The sequence below is a fragment of the Rattus rattus genome, chromosome X (assembly GCF_011064425.1).
Source record: "Rattus rattus isolate New Zealand chromosome X, Rrattus_CSIRO_v1, whole genome shotgun sequence".
NCBI lineage: Eukaryota > Metazoa > Chordata > Mammalia > Rodentia > Muridae > Rattus > Rattus rattus.
This window is the reverse complement of record NC_046172.1, coordinates 21,330,817-21,352,786: the sequence shown is the minus strand read 5'-3', so window position 1 is coordinate 21,352,786 and position 21,970 is coordinate 21,330,817. Positions and strand designations below refer to the sequence as shown.

At 38.3% G+C, this 21,970-nt stretch overlaps 1 protein-coding gene across 1 annotated transcript in view; it reads left to right on the top strand.

Annotated features, from left to right (window-relative positions):
• LOC116888713 (serine/threonine-protein kinase WNK3-like) overlaps positions 1-19,567 on the top strand; it is a 31,353-nt gene extending 11,786 nt beyond the window's left edge. The window contains 7 exon segments of the mRNA XM_032890000.1: positions 966-1,197; positions 1,582-1,712; positions 2,532-2,577; positions 2,580-3,129; positions 8,151-8,362; positions 15,701-15,901; positions 19,467-19,567. Coding sequence (XP_032745891.1) covers positions 966-1,197; positions 1,582-1,712; positions 2,532-2,577; positions 2,580-3,129; positions 8,151-8,362; positions 15,701-15,900 — 1,371 coding nt within the window. The 3' untranslated portion in view covers position 15,901; positions 19,467-19,567.
• The last annotated feature ends 2,403 nt before the right edge of the window (positions 19,568-21,970 follow it).

Here is a 21,970-nt window from a genome sequence, read left to right as displayed (position 1 = left end):
CAGGGTCAGATGGATTTAGTTCAGAATTCTACCAGACCTTCAAAGAAGACATGGTACCAATATTCCTCAAACTATTCCATAATATAGAAACAGAAGGAATACTACCTAATTCATTCTATGAAGCCATAATTACTCTGATACCTAAGCCCCTCAAGGACCCTACCAAAAAAGAGAATTTCAGACCAATCTTGCTTATGAATATCAGTGCAAAAATACTAAATAAAATTCTCGAAAACTGAATCCAAGAACACATAAAAACCATCATTCACCACGATCAAATAGGCTTCATTCCAGGTATGCAAGAATAATTTATTTTTAAAGTACTCAGGCACAGAAAGTAATTATGGGTATTGTGGGGGGGGAGTAGTAGGACAAAAAGATTCTAGTTTTATAGCAATCATGGTTTAATATAAAAGTTTTAGAACACGAATGCACAATAATTACCTCATATTTCTTTGTCACTCAAACAGTGACATTAAATATCTTGTTTTTCTATTGTATGACATAGAATCTTGAACTCTTAAGTAATAGGAGAGCAAACTAACATTTCATTTAATAGCATTTATATCCAGTCATGGTACTGCATACCCTTGGCAGGTAAAGACAGTGAGAGCTGGATCAAGGACAGCCTGGCTTACATGTACTTTCTCTCTAGTGCACCAAAAAATTTTCAGTTATTTGGCACATGCAAAAAACTTATTTTTAATTTTAGTTTTCAAGGTTGATAATAAATATTTTGGCCTGGAAAATTAATATTGTTTGACTTTATTTAAAGACATAATATTTCCAAAGAAATGTCAAGGCTTCAGTTTCAGTCTGATATAGTAGTGTTACTGCAACAGTTCATAGTATAATATTTTTGGTTAGTTATAAATCCATGTAAAGAAAGTCTAGCATTCCAAAAACTTATTTGCCTTACTCTAAATTATTACCACTTTGTTTTTCTTTGGTTTTGTCTCCATTAGGAGATGTCCCCAGATGCTTCACTTCCAGGGGATCCAGAGGCCTATCCTGCTGCTGTGTCAAGCGATGGAACCATTCATCTGCAGACAGGAGGTGGATATTTTGGCCTAAGCTTTACTTGTCCTAGTCTCAAAAATCCTATTAGCAGGAAATCCTGGACTCGAAAATTAAAAAGCTGGGCATACAGGCTACGGCAGTCAACCAGCTTTTTCAAGAGATCAAAAGTTCGTCAAGGTAGTGTGCTTACAGTCAGGGACATAGACTAGGTAACATCATTTTTCATCTACTTTTTATTTTTTGTCGTTCATACTCAAATCTTGCCATGTTTTCCATGTAGCTCATGTATGTTAAATATCCCATTAATGTTGTTGCCATTTTATTTTCTTTTGTAACTAATTTGGTTTTTCAGTTATTCATTTCATATAGATACTAAGTATTGGGATAAATCTTGCCATGTCTGATTTAGAGTTAGGGATTTAAACAATGTTGCTTATACATTAACACCTTTTAATTATTAGTGAGGGTTAAATTTTCTGCTTTTCTTCATTTTTGGTAATGTAAACAAATTTGTCTTAAAAAATTATTTTTCTTTTGCTTATAATTTGACAAACCTTACAGTGGAAACAGAAGATAAAAGATCAGCAATTGCTTCTGATCCCATTCCGCTGACACGGGAGTTCTCAGCTGATACTAGGGCTTTGAGTAGATGTAAAGCGATGAGTGGATCATTTCAGCGGGGTCGGTTCCAGGTTTGTGTCTTTGATTGACTTTATCATTGGGCGCCTAATGAGGGGAAACGGGGCTGGTGATACAGCTTCATGGTAGAGTTTGCCCACCATCTATCATCCTGGGTTCTATCCCCAGCACTATAAAAAAAATGACAGCAATTGAAATTGATCTGTGGATGATCCTTACTTTAGCTGTAAATCATTCTATAGCTAACTTCTTCATGTATATTTATATAAGATGTAATATATTTATATTATACAGAAAGATATAAAATTTCTTTACCTCTTCACCTTATATTATTGAAGGTAAATCTAAAGATACTTGTAAATGAGCACAGAAATAATCCTTTTAGGGGTCATCATTTTTATCAATTTAATCTCCTTTTCTAGATTTATTGTTTTTATTCATATGTGTATGTATGTATATGCGTTGAGGGGTTCCCACAGAGGCCAGAAGAGGGTATCAGATCCCTGTGAGCTGGAGTTACAGATGGTTGTGAGCCACCATATAGGTGATGGAAGCCAAACCCTGGTCCTCGGCAAAAGCAGAGAATACTCTTAACTGCTGATCTGTCTCTCCTGCCTCCTTAATTTAATTTCATGTCATTTAGAATCACAGCAAATTTTATTGTGGGATTTTATTTGAGTAATGTGAAGCTAATTTGTCCAAGAGCCCCAATCGAAAGACAGACTGTAGACAGTATAAGTTTTGTTATTAACAAGTATTACAGATGTCAAATCAGCTCTTCCATTTGTCTATGCTGTCCTTTGTTAGTGAATTTCCTTATGAGGTTTACCCTCTTATTAGGTAGAACCAGACAATTTACCTTTTTGTTTCAGGTGATTACAGTTCCTCAGCAGCAGCCAGAAAAAATGATGTCTTTTGAAAAGAACAGACCGCCATCAAGAAAACGACAGCCCAGTTTAACGAGCAAGCACTAACCTTTACTGAAGCTGCAGTGACACAGTTGATCGAAGTGGAACCTGCCATACCCACTCATAAAGCTTCAGTTTCTTCACAAAAGCTACGAACTCTCTATGAAACCTTTAAAGAAGATAAAGGAGACCCTGAACAAGGTGACATCTTATCTTTGAGCACAGCTCGTGAGACCAGTGTGTCTTCAGTGATGACAGAAAAGAATGTGGAAGAAACTTCTACTACAGGAATTAGTGTGCAGTCTGGGTCTGAAACGTTAGATAAAGAAAAAGATGAATCAACTCCTGGGAAACAGACATGTACTAATGAATGTTCAGCCACTCTTGCTGGCAGTGGAAAGTCAGTGGCAAAAGCTGGTCCAAAGAGTGGTCAGCATTTACCAGCCCGTGCTCAAACACAGAGTTCACTCTTCTATTCTCCATCTTCTCCAATGAGCAGTGACAATGAATCAGAAATCGAGGATGAGGACTTGAAAGCGGAGCTTCAAAGATTACGGGAAAAGTAAGGATGCTCTCTCTTTTGTAACAAGTAAAATTGTTTAGAGGTTTATAGAACTCAATTTTTGCTTTATAGCTAATTGAGGATTGGTGGCATTTGATGATTAAAACTTTTCTGTGGTAAAACTGTAATGGATTCTATTGTAAAATCATTATATATAAAATCATTGTATATAAAATAATTTTATTTTAGTTTTTAAAATTGTTTTGTGTGTTTGGGTGCAGAAGGTCAGAAGAGGTAGTTGGATATCCCCCTAGAACTGGAGTTACAGACAGTTGTTAGCCACCATGTGGGTGCTGGGAATTGAATCTGGGTCTTGTGGAAGAGTACCTGATACTCTTAACTATGAACCATCTCTCCAGTTCTTTTTGTGGGGGGGGGTTAATAATTTATTTTAATTTTATATATGTTGGTGTTTTGAAGGAGTCAGATCCCCTGGATCAGGACTCACAGGCAGCTGTGAGCCACCATGTGGTTACTGGGAATTGAATCTGAGTCCTCTGGAAGAACAGTTAACCAGTGAGCGGCTTTACTATGTAGTTCAGCCTGGCCTGGAGATAATCTTTGTTGACCTCAAATTTGTGGTGATTCATCCTGCTTCTGCCTCCTTTGTGCTTTTTCAGCCTTTTGCTTTTTCAGCCCTTGTCCTTTAGGACTCTTGAAGTAAGAATTTACAACTCTTATTACCTTTTTTTAGTAGATAGCTAGCTAATGAATATAGTCAAAGACACTGGTTTATCTTTTAGGAAAATATAAGATCCTTCTAAGATGAAACTTGTTATTAAGCAAAGGAGTTCATAACATTTTAGTAATGATACTATGACAATATGTTTTTCCATGCAGAGTGCTGTTTAATATGTTTGGTTTGGTGTTTGGTTTCATACACCAGACTAACCTTAGACTTGCTAAATTAAGCTAGGAATGATCTTGAACTCCTGACCCTGTTGCCTTCACCTCCCAAGGGCTGAAGTTACAGGCATGTGCTGTCATAGCAACAACAATATTATCACCGCCACCTCCACCAAAAAAAGTTAACACTATTACAAATTCACGATCTACTTTGAAAAGTGCCATGCAAGCCTGGCAGCCAGAGTTTAATTCCCAGAAGCCACAGTGGAAGAAGAGACCCAACTCCTGAAACTTTTCTTCTGGCCTTCACAAACACACATATCATACACATAAGTAATAATAATTAACACAGCAAAAATTAACTAAAATACATATATATATATACATGTTTGATATTACATGTATTTCAATTTTTCAATATATTTAATACTATGACATTTAGGTATACTGAGATTTTATGGTACAATACTTATTTTTAAAGTGCTTTTTTTATTTCTGATGTTAGTGTTCTATTTATGTTTTATGGTCTGAAATATGGTCTTGCCATGTAGCCAAGGCTGGCCTCAAATTTGCCAAGTTCCTATTGCCCTAGCCTCCTGATTATAGGAAACAAAAATCTTTTTTTACAAACCAACTCAAAATAGGAACAGGAGTAGTGACACATGCCTTTAATCCCTGAACTTGGGAGGCAGGTGGGGATCCCTTTGAGTTTGAGACCAGCCTATTCTACATAGCAAATTCCAGGCCAGATGGGGCTATATATTGAAACCCTGTCTCAAAAAATCAAAACAATGAATAAAACAAAAAAAATCTATCCTGTCCCAATTTTTAAAAAAGATATGATCCCCCTATGCAGCTTTCAGTCCTAGTGCTAATGATTGAACACAGGCTTGAGCAATGCTAGACAAAGACCCTGCTCTCACCCATCAACTATCTGTGGGCCTTTTGTTCTACTCTGATGAAAACTGTGAATAAGAAAATATGGGGTCTTCAAACACTGGTTCTTGATATCTGTTGTATCCCTTGGTGTTTGGTAATAGTAACCTGAAGGAGGAGGTGGGAGTGCTCTCTGGTCTTAAGCTCTGCTGTAGGACAAGTAGCAAGACACTTAGCTTTGAAAATGCTAGAATTATTATACAGGGCCAGGAAGTTGGGATTCCTTAGCCCTTGGCAGCAGGTGGCATTGCAACTGATAGGCAGCCCTGGGTATCAGGATTCCTCAGCCCTTGGCAATGGCCAGGGCTCCCAGGGTAGGGTTTCTGAGACCCTCCATGCTTAAGTCTTGACAGCTCTCTGGAATTCTTCCAGTGACCAGGAACAGCAGTTTCTTTCCTCTGACCTTTTATAGTTTTCAATCCTTTTCAGCCTCAGCTCCCTTTCCTTTCAATTTCCACTATTTCCCTAGTTCCTGCCCGGCCTCTCAGTTGAAGTATTGAGCTACCTCTTCTTCAGCTGACAACCACTTGAACCTTGCTGATTTTGAAGCTCAGTCCGCTGACAACCAAACTCTGTCTCTTCTTCAGCTGTCAGGCAGCCAACTGCCTTGCCACTTTCAATAGCTTAGGCCTGCACACTGATCAGCTCTCATTCCCTCTGCTCGCTCTGCTGTTTCTTTCTTTGTGTTTTCAGCCCAGCATATACTACTGAAAATAAGCAAGACAAGACCACCCCAGAGAAGAAGCTTTATACTGGTTCTAATGTTACACCAGAGAAGCCAGCACAGGATTCAACAAGAGAGTCTTAACAGCCTGCTTATATAGCCAGAGGAGTATTTGGATGAAACACAGCATACCTTGCACAGCATTGTCTGATTAGCAACAGCCACAGCAGTCCCTCTTGTAGGCCACTAGAAGTTATTCCCCTCTGGCCCTGTAGGGAGAGAGGAATGTTTTTGCAGTCTTCTGAGTTCTACAATGCTTTTGATAGTAAAAAGCTGAGAACACACTGTTAGAACAGTCCTAGTTAAGGCTCTGCCTCTAACTCTAGAAGCTAGAGCAATCGGGTAAACTCGTGTCATTTTCTCAAAGCATCAGTGGGGTATTCAAAACTGCTGGTGCTAGCATAAGAATAGTCCATCTGGCTGACTGACAGTCTTTGTACTCAAAGCAACCATGGAAGCAAGGAAGAGTCCAAGAGCTACTAGTTAGGGAGTCAAATTGCATAGTCCCCTAGTAACTGGGCTTTTTGTTTTTAAAATAGGAAAGCAAACATCAGGAGTGCTTAGAATAGGAACGCAAAAGAATTTATCATTAACAGTTTAACATTTTTTTAGTGTTTAAAACCTGTGCAGTGGCTAAGGAAATGAACACCCATTCCCTCTTCTGTCTCACTACACCTGGACTACATCCCTAGCCCTTTAGCATTCTTTTGTGAGTGTGATTTGTTTATAGTAATTTACTAGACAATACTAGACGCTATAGACCAACAACTGTAAGCTGAGATTTCTTTTACCTGTTAGTTTGGACAATCTCTAGTTGTACAGGTTTGTATTTTAAAAGTTAAATTTTAAAAATTGAGGCCAGGCCTGTGGCATACACCTTTAATCCCTGTACTCAGGAGACAGAAACAGGCAGATCTCTATGGGTTCAAGGCTAGTCTGGTCTGCAATAGTGAGTTCTAGGCCAGCAAAGTTACATAGTAAGAACCTGTCTCAAAAAAGTGATATATAGGACAATATTCCAGTAACATAATGAAAAAGTAAGCTAAAAAAAAACTTCTTTTTTTATCTTTATTAACTTGAGTATTTATTTACATTTTGATTGTTATTCCCCTTCCCAGAGGCACTTACTGTGTGCATATCCTTTTTTGTCCTTAGTAAAATAAATAACAAACATGCGAGTCTATATTTTTTTGCTTTAAAATGTCATTTATAAATGTTCATATCTGCATAAATCTATCTTTAAAAATCACTGCATGCAATTCCAATTAATGAGTGTATCCAAGTTTCTTTCTCAAAAAATCCTTCAGTCTTCCCCATGTTCTGCTTATATAAATGATACTTATCTTTTTACACACAGATATTTCTGTGGGATACAGCTAAAATGTCTGTCCTATTAAAACTTATAGATAATGGTTGAAATTGTGTTTGATGTCAGGTTGGTTACTCATGCCATAATCCCAGGATTTGGGAGGTAGAGGCAAAGTAATGCTGCAAGGCTAACTGATGAGTTTCAGGCTAACAGGCTAGCCACTGTTACATAGCAAGGCTAACTGATGAGTTTCAGGCTAACAGGCTAGCCACTGTTACATAGCAAGGCTAACTGATGAGTTTCAGGCTAACAGGCTAGCCACTGTTACATAGCAAGGCTAACTGATGAGTTTCAGGCTAGCCACTGTTACATAGGAAGACCTTGTGTCCAAAAAATCTGAGAAAAAATGTATGTTCTAGTAAAGCCAGACCATTTTACATTCCAAAATACATGATGTGTTTGTTTCTTTATATCTTCACAACACAGATTGAATTAAAACATATTTTAGCTGGACATAGTGACATATGCCTGTTACCCTAGCCATGAGCGTGGTCTCGTGACTCCTGATATTCACAGAGGCCAGAAGAGTTAGATCTTCTGGAGCTGGACTTACAGGTTGTTGTGAGCTACCTGATGTGGGTGCTGGGAATCGAACCCTAGTCCTGGAAGAACGGTGTGTGCCTTTAGCCACTGAGCTATCTCTCCAGCCCCTTTTGTATTCTGTTTGAAAAATTGAGGTTTTTTATTATTGATTTTAGGAGCTATTTAAATATTCTGAATAATAGTCTGTAATAAAGAGAAAGTTGATATTTAACTATTTGGCTTTAAATTTCATTTATTAAATGTCTCCTTCTCTATTGAGATGATTAGTCTTTGTCAGTTTGTCTATCCTTTTTTTGTAATAAATTAGTATTATTACTTAGGAAGGTGTTTTCCATCCTAAAATTGTAAACATACTCTGCATTACACCATTTTTAATACTAATGCTTTGTAGGCAGAGGCAGGTGGATCTCTGAATTCAAGGCTAGCCTGGTCTACAGAGCTAGTTCCAGCAGAGCCAGGCTGTTACACAAATAAACTCTGTCTCAAAAATCAAACAAAAATTACTAATGTTTTTTAAAGCTTTATTTGTACTGTCATAAAGTTTTTGAATTTGACTTCATAGCAACAAAGTTACTAAAATATCTTTGCATAATTTCTATTCAGACACATTCAAGAGGTGGTCAGTCTTCAAACACAGCAGAATAAAGAGCTCCAGGAGCTCTATGAACGCCTTCGAGCAACTAAAGACAGCAAAGCACAATCTTCAGAAGTTCCCGTGCCACCTGCATCACCACGCAGGCCAAGATCCTTCAAAAGCAAACTTCGAAGCCGCCCCCAGTCCTTGACACATTCGGACAATCTCGTTGTGGTAAAAGGTAAATTGATCTTACATGTAATTGTTTAAAAGCCGAATCAGATCTAGGGGGCATGGTATGGCATGCCTGTTGTTGAAGTATTCTGGAGAGTAAGGTAAGAAGATTGTAAAAATCCAGTCTGGGTTAAATAATGAGAACCTGTCTCAAGAAAAATAAAATCTGGTCAAAGAACAGCAAAATTAGTACAACAGTGATAGTACAAGTTGCTTTTTTTTAAGCTAAAATAATTTTAAATAAGTATGAAACACAATCTAAAAATACTAAAATCTTTTGGTGCTGAATATTCTTTAATGAAATAATGATGAATATTTATTGATGGTAGATATCAAAAATAACTAAGTTTGTTTGTTTTGTGTTGTCATTTGGAAAACAAACAGATAGAATGCTGGCGTCTTGTCCTAGCATAGTTTCTGAAATGTCCCAATTGGTAAGAATTACTACTCTTACATTCAGAATTGGTTTAGAAGTTTGTTGGTTGAAATACTCTCATGCTGTTCTGAAACAAGAGGTCTCTATATATTACTTCTTAAGATGTATTTTATTTTTATTTATGTGTATGTCTGTGTGTCTATGTGGGGACATGTGTGTATGGGTGCCTATGGATGCCAGAGAAGGGCATTGGATCTCCTGGAGTAACAGGCACATGTGAGCCACCTGAGAACCAAACTCTGGTCTTCTGTTAAAGCAGCCAGTGCTCTTAACCACTGAGCCATCTCCAGTACCATTATATATTATTTTTAAGAATATTTTAAATGGGATTCAGAGAGATGGTTCAGTAGTTAAGAGCACTGGCTGCATTTCTAGAGGACCCTGGTTCAATTCTTAGCATCATGGCAGCTCACAACTGTCTGTAATCCAGCTCTAAGTGATTTTATACCTTCATGTAGACATACATGCAGGCAAAATACCAATGTGCTTAAAAATTAAATAAATAAATAAATAAGAAAGAAAGAAAGAAAGAGAAAATAAAAATGTATTTCTTTTTAAAAATACTTATATTTTCCATATATGTCTACCTGCATGTGTGGGTATGCACAATGTGGTGCGCTTGGTGCCCATGGAGGTCAAAAAGCAATGCGCGATCTTCTGGAACTGTACTTAAGAAGGGGCGTGACAAGCAAATCCAGGTCCTCTGAAAGAGCAACAAATGCTCTTAATTGCTGGGCCATCTCTCCAGCTCCTCCACTGCATTTCTTTAACTTCTGGAAAAGAGTCCATACTTAACTAAATAAAGAAGTTACTCATCAAGTCAGGCTTCTTTGGTTCCATGTACATAGTGAAGGTCAGTACACCATATTTTACACATTTGTTTTTATTGTTGTACTACTCAGAAAAGCAGAACTAGCCTAGGTGTTCATCGGCTGATGAATGGATAAAAACAACCAGCACATAATTCAGTGAAAGTTTATTCAGCTGTAAAGAAAAGTCAATGATGGAACGCCAGTCCCATATGGGTGTACAGACCTATAGCCCCAGCACAGGGAAGGTTGAGGCAAGAAGATAGTTGAGTTTGGGGTCCCATCTATGCTGAGCTATACTTTTGAGTGATTCTGCTAAAATCAGAATTGAAGGGTAGACAGACTACGATTGAAGGCAGCTTTGGAGATTCAGTATCAGAAGTCATAGGACCTTCACCTCTGATGGCTTCATAGCTGTGCTTCATTTTGTTCTCAAATGCTCTGCATGTTTACATATTGGTTTTGTTTGTTTAGAGGTGAAGTCTTCCTATGTCCCCAACCTTGGTTGGGCTCAAATTATCCCTCTACCCTGGCCTCTGAAGTTTCTAGGATTATAGAAGAGGTGCCCTGTGATAGTGGGGTTTTTTCTTTCTTTCTTATTTTGTGGTTTGCTGAAGATTGAACCACAGAAGCCCTGCACATTCTAGACAAGTGCTCTATCAGTAACTACACCCGTAGCTTACCCAAATGGCTTTTTTTTATTTATATTTTCTGTTGTGCCTAAACTTTTGCTTATTAGTTCAATTATCTAATGTGGGTTATAGTAGTCTCTCCCTGTTGTTGAACTTTCTTTTTCTTTTTTCTTTTTTTAATTTTATTTTTCTCAGATATTTTATGTATTTCCATTTCAAATGTTATCCCCTTTCCCCCCGTCTCCCATACCCTCTCCTTCCTCCCCCTCCTTCTGTGAAGATGCTGCCTTTCACACCAACCCACTCCATCCTCAACACCCTGGCATTCCCGTACATTGGGGGAATGAGCTTTCACAGGACCAAGGGCTTTTCCTCCTATTGATGCTGAACAATGCCATCCTCTGCTACATGTGCAGCTGGAGCCATGGGTCCCTCCATGTGTACTCTGTGGTTGGTGGTTTAGTCCCTGGGAGCTTTGGGGGTGGTTCTGATTGGTTGATATTGTTGTTCTTCCTGTGTAGCAACCCTTCAGCTCCTGAACTTTGCTTTTCAATGCTATAAGTTTTGCTTTGTGCATCTGGGAACTTGGCTACATGTGTTTGTGATTATTGCACCTTTTGATATTAGTATATATTTCTTATATGATTATAGATAGTTTCTTTAGTTTACTACTTATGTGTTGTTATATCCATCCCATCCCTTTAATGTATTTTTATTTTTTAATTAATTTATTTTGTGTGTCTGTGCATGTGTGTGCCTATATATATGCCACACATGCATTTGTATGTCAGAGAATAATTTGTAGGAGTTGGTTCTAGAGATCAGATTCAATTTGTCAGATTTGGTGACAAGTGCCTTCACCACTAAGCCATCTTCCCAGCCCTTTTATATTTTTAATATGAATAATATTTATTATGGACATTGTTATGCAATTTGGTCATGTATTTTATCTAGTCTGCTAGCCTTTGGCTTTTTACTGAGTTATTTAAATCATTTCTATATAATTTAATTTATATTTCTACTTAACATTTTGCTATTTTTTGTGTCTAATGACTTTTTTGTTACTGTTGATTCCTGCTCATCTTCCTGTGAGTGTGTGTGTGTGTGTGTGTGTGTGTGTGTGTGTGTGCGTGCGCGCGTGCGTGTGCGTGCGTGTTTTCCTTACCACTTTATACCTATTCCTCTGAGACACAGTCCTTCCCTGAGCCTCAGGCTCTTGGTTTCTTTTTTAATTAATTTACATAAAATGATGCTACCACCCTGGTCTGCCCACCCCACTCCCTTTGCACTCCCCTTGTGAGAGGAGGTTCTTGGTTGCTTAAATAGGCTTGAAGTCAGCAAGCCTCACTGAGGCTGCTCTTTTGCCTCCCCTAACAGCTGGAATTACAGATGTTTGGATGCCTGCCTTATTATGTGGGTGCTGGGATGGGAACTCCAATCTTCATGACTGTACAATAAGTGCTGATCCATCTTCCAAGCCCTAAGTAGTTATTTTTTGTAATGTGTAAATCCACTTGTTGTTTCCTTTACCATATTTTTTAGTTATCTTCCTGTGGTGGCCATGGGAATTACAATTATCTTTTTAATTCAAGGCAGTATAGTTCAGAATAACAGTATCTTCATTTCAATGATATACGCACTTTCTACTCTATATGTGCCTTCATTTCTTTACACTATTATTACTGGACACATTACATTTTACATGTTATATAAGCCAATCATTTGTGTAATTATTAAATTTTTAATCATTCTTGTAATCAGATGAGAAAATAAGTATTATAAGCACAAAGTACAATGTTATACTACTAATATAATTCTTTTTGTTTCTTCACATATGCTTTTACTGAATTGTATATTTCGTAGTAAACTTCATCTGTTATTTTTTTTAACAAGGCAACTGTGGTAGCAATTCATTTTAAGGCTTTTTAAAGAAATTCTATTTCATATTTTCAATTTATAGGATTTTTTTCTGCAAGGCAAGTTATAGAAAAAATGTCTTGAAGTCAAAAGCTATTAAAAGGACCAATTATGATTTGACTTATAATTGCTTTAATCTTTGCAACAAAATATAACATATAAAAAACCTGATTGTATATTGCTTGGGAAATTCAAAGGAAACCTTTTGGCTTTCCAATTTAAGTGTATCACTGCATTGACAGCCTCCAGCTCCTAGAGACAGCTGTAACTATATTTTGTCCTTTGGTCCGAAGTTAAGTGCCCTTAATTATTTACAACATGTAGAACACTGTTATAACCAGAATTCTAAATTATTAGCTATTTAAAGTTCATCTGTACTGAAAACTAGATAAGTGATTTTCTACAATAAAATTGACAGAAAACTAATGAAACCTACTGAAATTGAGATAAAATATTTTATCTCATAAATGTCTACTAATAAATTAAATTAATAAATATTATGTAAATATATCCATAATATAAAAAGAAAGATCTTTTCTTTTAAAGATTTTATCATTGGACTCAAGTTTTCATGGACTTTGGGAAATAATGTCAAACAATAGATTTCATTCTTGGCACATATATCAAAATCATAATGTACACTTATACCATACCCTCTACATCTCAGGGAATGTTGTGGAAGAGTGTCTGGAAGTATGTAAGAGACAAAAGATGGAATAAATGGCTACAAAACACTATTCCCTAGACTCGATACTACCATTGTGTCAACCATTGATCACAAACTGTATTATTAATTTTTCTACAGATGATACCTTGAATATGTGGATTATTCAGATTAACAGCTGCCTACCTTCGTTTTTAGGGACATGAAACCTACTTTTGCAGAAAGGGCTAACACTTGGGTCTGCATAAGTTCATTAGCGTTAGTAGTTTTATCTGTCATCTTTACAACTTTAATTTAACCTTTGCGTCAGTTTTTGTTATTTAAGGAAAGCCTGTGCCAAACTGGTAGTGCAAGGTTGATTTTCTCCCACACTTACCCAAGCTATCCTGCCCTTTCACGGCTGAAAGCATTGCTAACAGCTGCCGAGTTCCACACCCCATCCAGGAACACTGCAAAGCGCCCTGAAATCCTTAGCTGTCACTTCCTAAACTAATCCCACCTCTCCTTCCCCTCTTGCTTAAAGGCAAGAAGACCTTGAAACTTACAGTGACTGTAGCTCAGGCTGGCTCTCAACTTGGAATGTTCCTGCCTCAGCTTCCCCAGTGCTGATAATAGAATTATCTCCTGCAATGCCTGATTCTTCTTAAACATTTAATCATAAACAGAAATATTAGTAAAATTTAAATAAAATGTGGTTCTATGTTTTTGAATTTTGTTAAATCATTGACATTCCAGACCTGCCTCCTGAAGAACATAAATATGATCAAATTACCTTTTCTGGGTCTGGTTTCTCCATTTTAAAAATGTACTTTTACTATATACATAAGAGTGTTTCCATTTTATCATTCTATGATGGCACTCCTCTTGCATGGCTTGAGCCTATGGGCATACATGCTATACACAAGCATTGTACTACTAAGGCACATCCTTAGCCCTGTGGGTATTTTTTTAATTTTTTGCTGTTGTTTTGTTTTTGTTTTAATTTAATTTTTTTATTGATTCACTTTACATCCCGCTTACTGCCCCTCCAGTCAATCCCTCCCACAATCCTTCCCCAATCCCCTCATCCCCTTTTCTTTTGATCAGGTGGGGGCCCCCTGAGTATCTACTCCACCCTGGCACTTCAAGTCTCTGCAAGGCTAGGTTCTTCCTCTCCCACTGAGGCCAGACAGGGCAGCCCAGCTAAAAGAACATATCCCACAGACAGGCAACAGCTTTTGGGGTAGCCCCTACTTCAGTTCTTCAGGACCCACATGGAGATCAAGCTGCACATCTACTACATAAGAGTGGGAGGTCTAGGTCCAGCCTGCATATGTTCTTTGGTTGGTGGTTTAGACTCTGAGAGCCTCAAGGGTCCAGATTAGTTGACACTGTTGATCTTTCTGTGGAGTTCCTGTCCCCCTCCAGGGCCTGCAATCCTTCCTCCTATTCTTCTATAAGAGTCCCCCAGCTCCATCCACTGTTTGGCTGTGGGTGTCTGTATCTGTGAGTCAGCTGCTGGGTGGAGCCTCCCAGAGGACAACATGCTCTTTCTTGTCTGCAAGCATAACTGAGTATCATTAATAGTGTCAGGGATTGGTGCTTGCTCATGGGATGGGTCTCAAGTTAGGCCTGTTATTGGTTGGCCATTCCCTCCGTCTCTGCTCCCTCCACCAGGCCTGCATTTCTTCATTCCTTGTAGGCGGGATACATTTTGAACTGAAAGTTTTATGGGTGGGTTGATGTTTCTATCACTCTACTAGGGTTCTTGCCTGGCTATAGGAGATGGCCTCTTCATGTCACTATTATACCTTACAGGACAGTCATTATTATACCTTACAGGAGTCACTCTTAATGACTTTTATTCCTTAGCAATCTGCTGTCCTAGTTAAGACTTCCATTGTTGTGAACAGACCCCATGACCAAGGCAACTCTTATAAAGGCCAACATTTAATTGGGGCTGTCTCACAGTTCAGAGATTTAGTCCATTGTCATCATGGCCAGATGCATGGTGGCATGCAGGCAGACATGGTGCTGGAGAAGGAACTGAGTGTTGTGCATCTCAATCCAACTGCAGCCAGGAATGCCTATCTTCCAGGCAGCTAGGAGGAGGGTCTTCTGACCAAAGTGTGGGTTGTTTTCTAAAATAAGGTATTACTACCACATTATATTGGGCAATCAAAAGCAATAATAGGTTGTATTGATTTGGGAGTCTCTGGCATTGGGCTAATAACTTCTAAGGGGAGCTTTAGCTCTTAGGTCGGATAACGCCATTTAAACTCTTCCATGTGTATGTGTGTGTGGAAGCTTATACCAGTCGTTTCCCTATAGCTTTTTCAAACATCTTTAGAATACTTACTCCCTCCCCAACCCTCTTATTTTCCTTTTCTCTCACCCCCTCTTTACTTTTTCCGACTACCCTCTTCTTTCTCTTTTTCAGTTAGGTCTTTCTTTCCCTCTGTGACCTGCTTTCAATTTCCTAGCTTCTATAGACATACAAGACCCTTTTTTTAACTCCTCCAAATATGTACCAAGGAAACTAATAAAAAAGATTAAAGTCATACTCATATTTTGAAGACTGTTTATCACACATGGTTTATACCTATGATAACCATTTAATTTGATGGGACAGCTATAAGAAACTTGAATGTCAAAGGGTTATTTGGTGATTATACCAGTTTAACAGCTTTAAATTAGTAGTCTTGTGACGACTATAATTTGTGGTTACTATCATTTCATATATGTTGTTCAAAGAAGTGTTAATTTAGGCTAGGGAAATGGCTTAGAGACACAGGAGTTTGCCTCCAACCTGATAACCTGAGTTTAACTCCTGGGAGTCCACATGGTAGAAGGAGACAGCTCATTATCAGTTGCAATTCCTTCACCTGGTTTTCTTTTTTTCTTGTAGATGTGCAGCGTGCGGAGAGTAATACTGCGTCACGCCAGCAATCGCCAGCCAGTAAGAAGGGGATGTTCACAGATGATTTACACAAGCTGGTGGATGACTGGACAAGAGAAACAGTAGGAAATTTTCCTAGCAAGCCAAGTTTAAACCAACTCAAACAGAGCCAACAAAAATCAGAGGCAGAAAACTGGAACAAGTTGTGAAGTAAGTTGCTTACATTCACTCTCTGTATAAAAAATAAAAAAACTATAAAATTGAGTTGGGTCTATGAATACCAATGCAAAAAATGGTATGACAATGACACTGAGACTTTGATCTTTATCTAGATTTATAATATCTTTGAGCAAATTATCTTTCAGATCAAGAGTTGCCACATTTTTATGAAAGGGCCCATCAGTAAACATTTTAGGCTTTCTAAGCCACAGGGTTACAAGAATCAATTTGATTGTAATGCAAAAATCAGTCTAAGAAAATGTGTAAGCAAATAGTTGTGGTTCTGTCCCCACATGTGCTGTGTTCCCACATGATTTGTGGACTGTTCCTCCAGTGAAGTCCTTCCCATTGATAGCTGTTTCTATTTTAGCTTCATTAACAAATCAGTTTGCTGTGCTTAAAAGAGTAAGTATGCTTTAGGAAAAAAGGTGGTGGACCAAAATTTTCTGGCTCTAGTTTTATGTTATTCTCTGTCTAGAAATACAAAATACTCAAAAAGAATTCATCTGCAGAGAGGGTTAATCTGATGGTATAAAAAAGACTTATCTGAATGTGGTATGAAGGAAGGCTGTGTCAACTAGTTGGATGGTGGTTTATTGAGTAAAAGTAGAATGTTGACAAAAAGGGTGAGGAGAAAATTTTGTGTGAATAAAAGTGGTGAATATCTTTTAACAGATCTGGGTCCCAGGGTCAGTCATCTATGAGTCATATGACTCCATTTCTCTTTGCCTCAGAGTTTGTGTATTTCAAATGGGAATACTCCTTGCAGGGTTACTGTGAAGGTTAAGTAAGATAACACCTACAGAGTTAGCCCATCACATCATGTGGTTACTTATATGTGGTAACTATTTTGTACTTTTAGATTTGGTTGGTTATATTTGTGTAGAGGATCAACTAGTGTTCTTGCACAGTACTGTTCTATAGCCCTACTTAGCCACTTCAACTATAATAAACTGCAAAGAGAAGGTATAAGGGAATATCATATATTTAGGGAAATTTGATCTACTATAACGTGGTCAATGAGGGCCAGCCAGCCAGCAGAGTGGGTAAAGACACTTGTCACCAACAAGAACCCACATGGTAGAAGGAAAGGACTGAGTCCCACAAATTGTCATCTGACCTCCAATTGCAATTGTAAGTGGTTAAGAGAAGCTCTGATAAAGTGATAATTGAACTGAGATCTAAAGGAAGAATAGCAGTTAACTAGTTCTTCGTTTCTGCCTAAGCAAAAATAGCATGTGTAAGAATCTGGTGTGAAGAAAGAAACATGAAGGACACCAAGTAAGCCAGTCTAGCTGAAGTGAAGAGAGCAAGGGGTGGTGAACAATGACTCTGAGGAGTAGAATGGGGTCTCAAATGTGGTCGTGGGAAGGAATCCTGTTTTAAGAAAGATAGATCACTATGGCACCCCAGGTCATTAATAGGAAGAAACTTGAATCATTGTTCCTTTGTTTTGAGAAGAGCACTGATTGAAGCAAGAAGACAGAATTTGGTGGGATCAGGGTCAATGTTTTCTGACCAATCAGGAGTTAGTCACAGTAGTCTAGCTGATATTTAAGAGAGAAGAGACAGGGTTTTGTAATTGAATGACTGTATGCCTTGGTTAGTGGTGGCTGCTGTCTGTGTATTATTCTTGAATGTTGATCCCTGAAATTGTGCATATGAGCAGTATGGTAGTGTAGGGGACAATTGGCTGTTTGGGCAATTGAATCAGATATGTTGGAATATTTAAGAGTAGACTTATAACCTCTCTGAATCAGTCTTTAAAAAGCATAATATTGTTTTTAAAACAATAATACTCATTACACAACTTAACTAATGAAAAAAAAGTACAAATATTAAGATACCACTTTCAAATCCTACCACCCCAAAATGGTAACTGTTAGGTCATTGTCTATGAATATACATGGGTGCATAGAAATAACTTTATTCAAATGTGATCACACTATATTGCCATTTTGAATCAGAAGCATTAAATTTAATTTCACCTTTGAAGATAGAAAATACTGAAAAGAGATAGCTCAACTTTAAATAAAATATTTTGTAACTGAACATATATTGCCATTCATTTTCAAGTAAAACTTAAAAAAACACTTTAATCCTAACTTACATTGAGAGTTTCTAACAAAATTATAATTGAAAGTTTAGTTTTAGCTTGAACTAAGGATTTGAGGCTAAAATAATTATTTACATCCATTGGAATCATAATTCCTATGTGCATTACAAATATAATCTCGGGTTGGGGATTTAGCTCAGGGGTAGAGCGCTTGCCTAGCAAGCGCAAGGCCCTGGGTTCGGTCCCCAGCTCCGAAAAAAAAAACAAAACAAATATAATCTCTATACACATGTTTAATTGCAATATTAAACAGGAATATATCTTTTCAGTACTGCCTAAAACACAATTGTCTTGTGATTTTGAGTTTATTTTAGAAGAACGGAGGGCTGAAGAGGCAGCCTAATCAGTACTTTCCATGCCAAGTGTGAGGACTTGAGTTCAGGCCTTAGAACCCATATGAAAAAGCTGTGTGTGTGTGTGTGTGTGTGTGTGTGTGTGTGTGTGTGTGTGTGTGTGTGTGTGTTATATGCATAACTACCAGCACGGGCAGGAAGAGACAGGTGAATTCTTGAAGATTGCTAACTAACCAGCCTTGCCTATTTAGTGAGCTTCAGGCCAGTGACAGACTCTGCCTCACAAAACAACTTTGATAGCACCTGAGGAATGACCCCCAAAGTGGACTGCTTGCATCCATATACACATGAGTTCACAAGAATAAAAGTAAATGTGTAAGAATATGACAGAAGAGCTAGAGAGATTGATGATTCAGGCATTAAAAGCATTGGCTGCTCTTTCCGAAGGCTTGGATTTGATTCCCTGCACAGCCCACATGGTGACTTAATTCTGTCTCCAGTCCCAGATGATTCAGTGCCCTCTTCTGTCCTCCATGGGTTATACATACATACACACATACACGCAGGCAAAATGTCCATACAAGCAAAATAAAATAAAAAGAATATAACAGAAGTGTCAAGTTTTAAGATAGTGTAAAGGGAGCAGAGGAGATGTTTATCGAGCATCTACTCTATGTTAGGTCTCCTTGTTACACTAATTATGTTCCTCTGTCTGGAGGATTGTGCAAGATGGTCTATTTCCATCTATGCATACAGTCTAAATGAACATTCATAGCTGGCAGAATGAAGGAAAAGCAAAATAATAGTGTTAGCATGAGTAAATTAGAGACTAAAGTGTGAACAGGGAGTTAATATGGGCCTTGGAGTTATCAGGAGAGGGCTGAAATCCATGTCTGATTTGCTTGGTGACATTGGGTTACTTACTAATTTTAGTTTCTGTTTTCTTATCTGAATAATGGCTATACTGGAAGGCAAGGCAGTTAGGAAGATGAGCTGAAGTAAAGAGTGTTACTCATGCAGACCTCACAGAAAGGTGCTCTACTCAATTTAACAGAAGAAGGAGTGAGGCAAAAAGAATAGAATTGGAGACTGAGAGAAGAATGTGCCAAATGAACTGATATTTTGTTTTTATGTTTGTTTTCATTAGAGCACTCCATCTACTGTGGGATACACATCAACCTGGATTTCTTCTCTCTCCCAAATTCGCGGAGCTGTCCCGTCTTCCTTGCCACACGGACTCCCACTCCCTTCATTTCCTGGGCCATTAGCGTCCTATGGAATGCCTCATGCTTGTCAGTACAATCCCGTAGGCGCCGCAAGCTATCCAGTACAGTGGGTTGGGATTTCGGGAGCACCACAGCAATCCGTAGTGCTTCCTACCCAATCTGGGGGACTCTTCCAGCCCGGGATGAATCGGCAGTCATTTCCAGCTCCACCAGTGCAGAACCCAGGTTCAATCCCTCCTGGTCCAAAATGAGTCCAAGTCAGTGCTGAAGGAAGGGGAGAGAACTTTCAGAACACCTGTGATGCTACACTTTCTTCTTGAGTTCTGCCATATTTTCTCTCATTCATCTCTACTTTAAACTGTGTTTTTTGTTGTTCTAATGTGATATTTGATACAGCTCATCATTCTGTAGTAATGTGCAATTTGCACAAAGAATACTGCACACAGAAATGTTTTTTCACTTCAAATCCTATCCTCTTTGATACTTGATTTTTAAAAAATCCTGTTCCGAATGCTCTACTAGCTCAGCTTAAGTGTTACCATTTCCAAGACACCTCTCCTGTGTGCGGACATGCACTCACCCGCCCGCCCTCTTTTTTATGCTGCTACCAGCAGTTGTATGATACTTCTCTTTAACATGTGTAAAAAAAAAAGTATGTGGATTGGTTCTCCCCAAAATGTGGATGACGTAAGACCCTCCAATAGCCAGTCTTGTGGGATTCGTCATGTCTGTCTTAGGTTTACTTTTCACAGAAGGCAGTAACTGGCTGCAGGATCTGTTTTGGTGTATAAATGTAGTAGACTTTTGTCAAGCAGTACAAAATCTGAGTGTTTTTAAAATGTGATTTTCTCCCCGTCATCACAGCAGGAGGAGTGAGGGCTTGTTTGGAGTGAGGCGGAGGGAAAGGCAAAAGCAGAACTGTAACAGTTCCTTGAACCTACAGCTACCAGAGCTGCTTCTGGGTTTCAGTCATAACCCAAAGCGGCCACCTTTTCTCATGTGCACACCGCTTTGGTTTGGAGCATCCGTGAGGCACTGGTTTGGCTTGCATTCTTTTGCTAGGCATTGCAGCTGATGTGAATCTCATTTGGGGGGTAATCCTTGTAATCCTAACCAAGGAGATTCAGGTTAACACTTCTGTTAATCCATTCTTCTAAAGCGAAATGTACTTGACACACTAGGGTTTGTAGCTTTTGAGACTTTTGCATAAAACACTGGCTTTACAGGGTTCTAAGAGATGTAGGATACACTGTCCTGCAGTGAACTAGTACACCCTAGGATGATATTATTTAAATTGCCTTTAACCTTTTTTGATGACAATGTTTGGGTTGTTATCATTTCTTACTAGTGTCTATAGACTTAGAACATTTAGATCTTAGATGCGTTTGTCAGCCTCTTGAGAATTTGAGAGACTTCACTGTCAAGTTGCACTTTACTGGGTTTTATCCAGTTTTAGGAGGAGGGAGGCAGTGTCAAAATGTACACCTGTGGTTTTCAGGAAGCTTAACTGTAGTAAATCTTACGTGCTAGTCACAGGGTCACCTAATTTTCAGTCTGTGAAACCCAAATAGAATTTTTACTTGGTATATATCTATATATCAGCTCCTCTGTATACATGTTCAAAGACTTACCATTCACTGAAGCTTTGAAAGTCCTTTCAAATACATGTTTTCCTATTTAGGAATTCTCTTGGTAACCATTCCAACTTGTCTTCGTTTCTCTTAACAGATTTTCTTCCATATTCCTCTAAAACCTTACCCCCATGGGCTTGCCGGGAAGTGAGGAAACTTAATGGGTGTGCTTTATTTTTTCATACAATTTCATACTTTGTGACATTCAGTGCCCTTTTTAAAAGTTGTCTTATGTTGCTTACCTAAAGACCACACCCATCATCACATTTTTGTCTCTGTTCCTGGGGACATTCTGTGGATTGCTATTGATTTAAGAGCCACGGTTTCTTTTCCTAAGACATCATGTTTTGGCTGAGTCCGGATCATATGCACGGATTCCTCAAATTCCTTCCACGGTATTGCTTTGCATTTGAAGTGATTTTTAGGCTACTCATGTAGTTCAAGCTAGTCAGTTGCTTGCATTGTAGTGCTTTCCACATGTACAAAACGATGCTCCTAAACCTCCTGGTTCTTTAAAACTGTCTGTTTCATTACCAGTCGGTTTTGTGTAACTATATTGGGCTAGATAACCTATAAGGTGGAATACTACAGGTTTAAAGACTGGCTCTCCTCGAGTTGCAATCCTTTTAAACAGTGTGCCCATGGTGAAAAACAATTCTACAGATGACATGTACAACTTCATTTACAATCTCATGGCTGCTCTACATAGTATGTCCTGTGTTTTTTTACACATCTCAGTTTTACATATAACTCATTGTCCTTGTTTGCCTGCAGATGTTTGCAGTGCCTTGTAA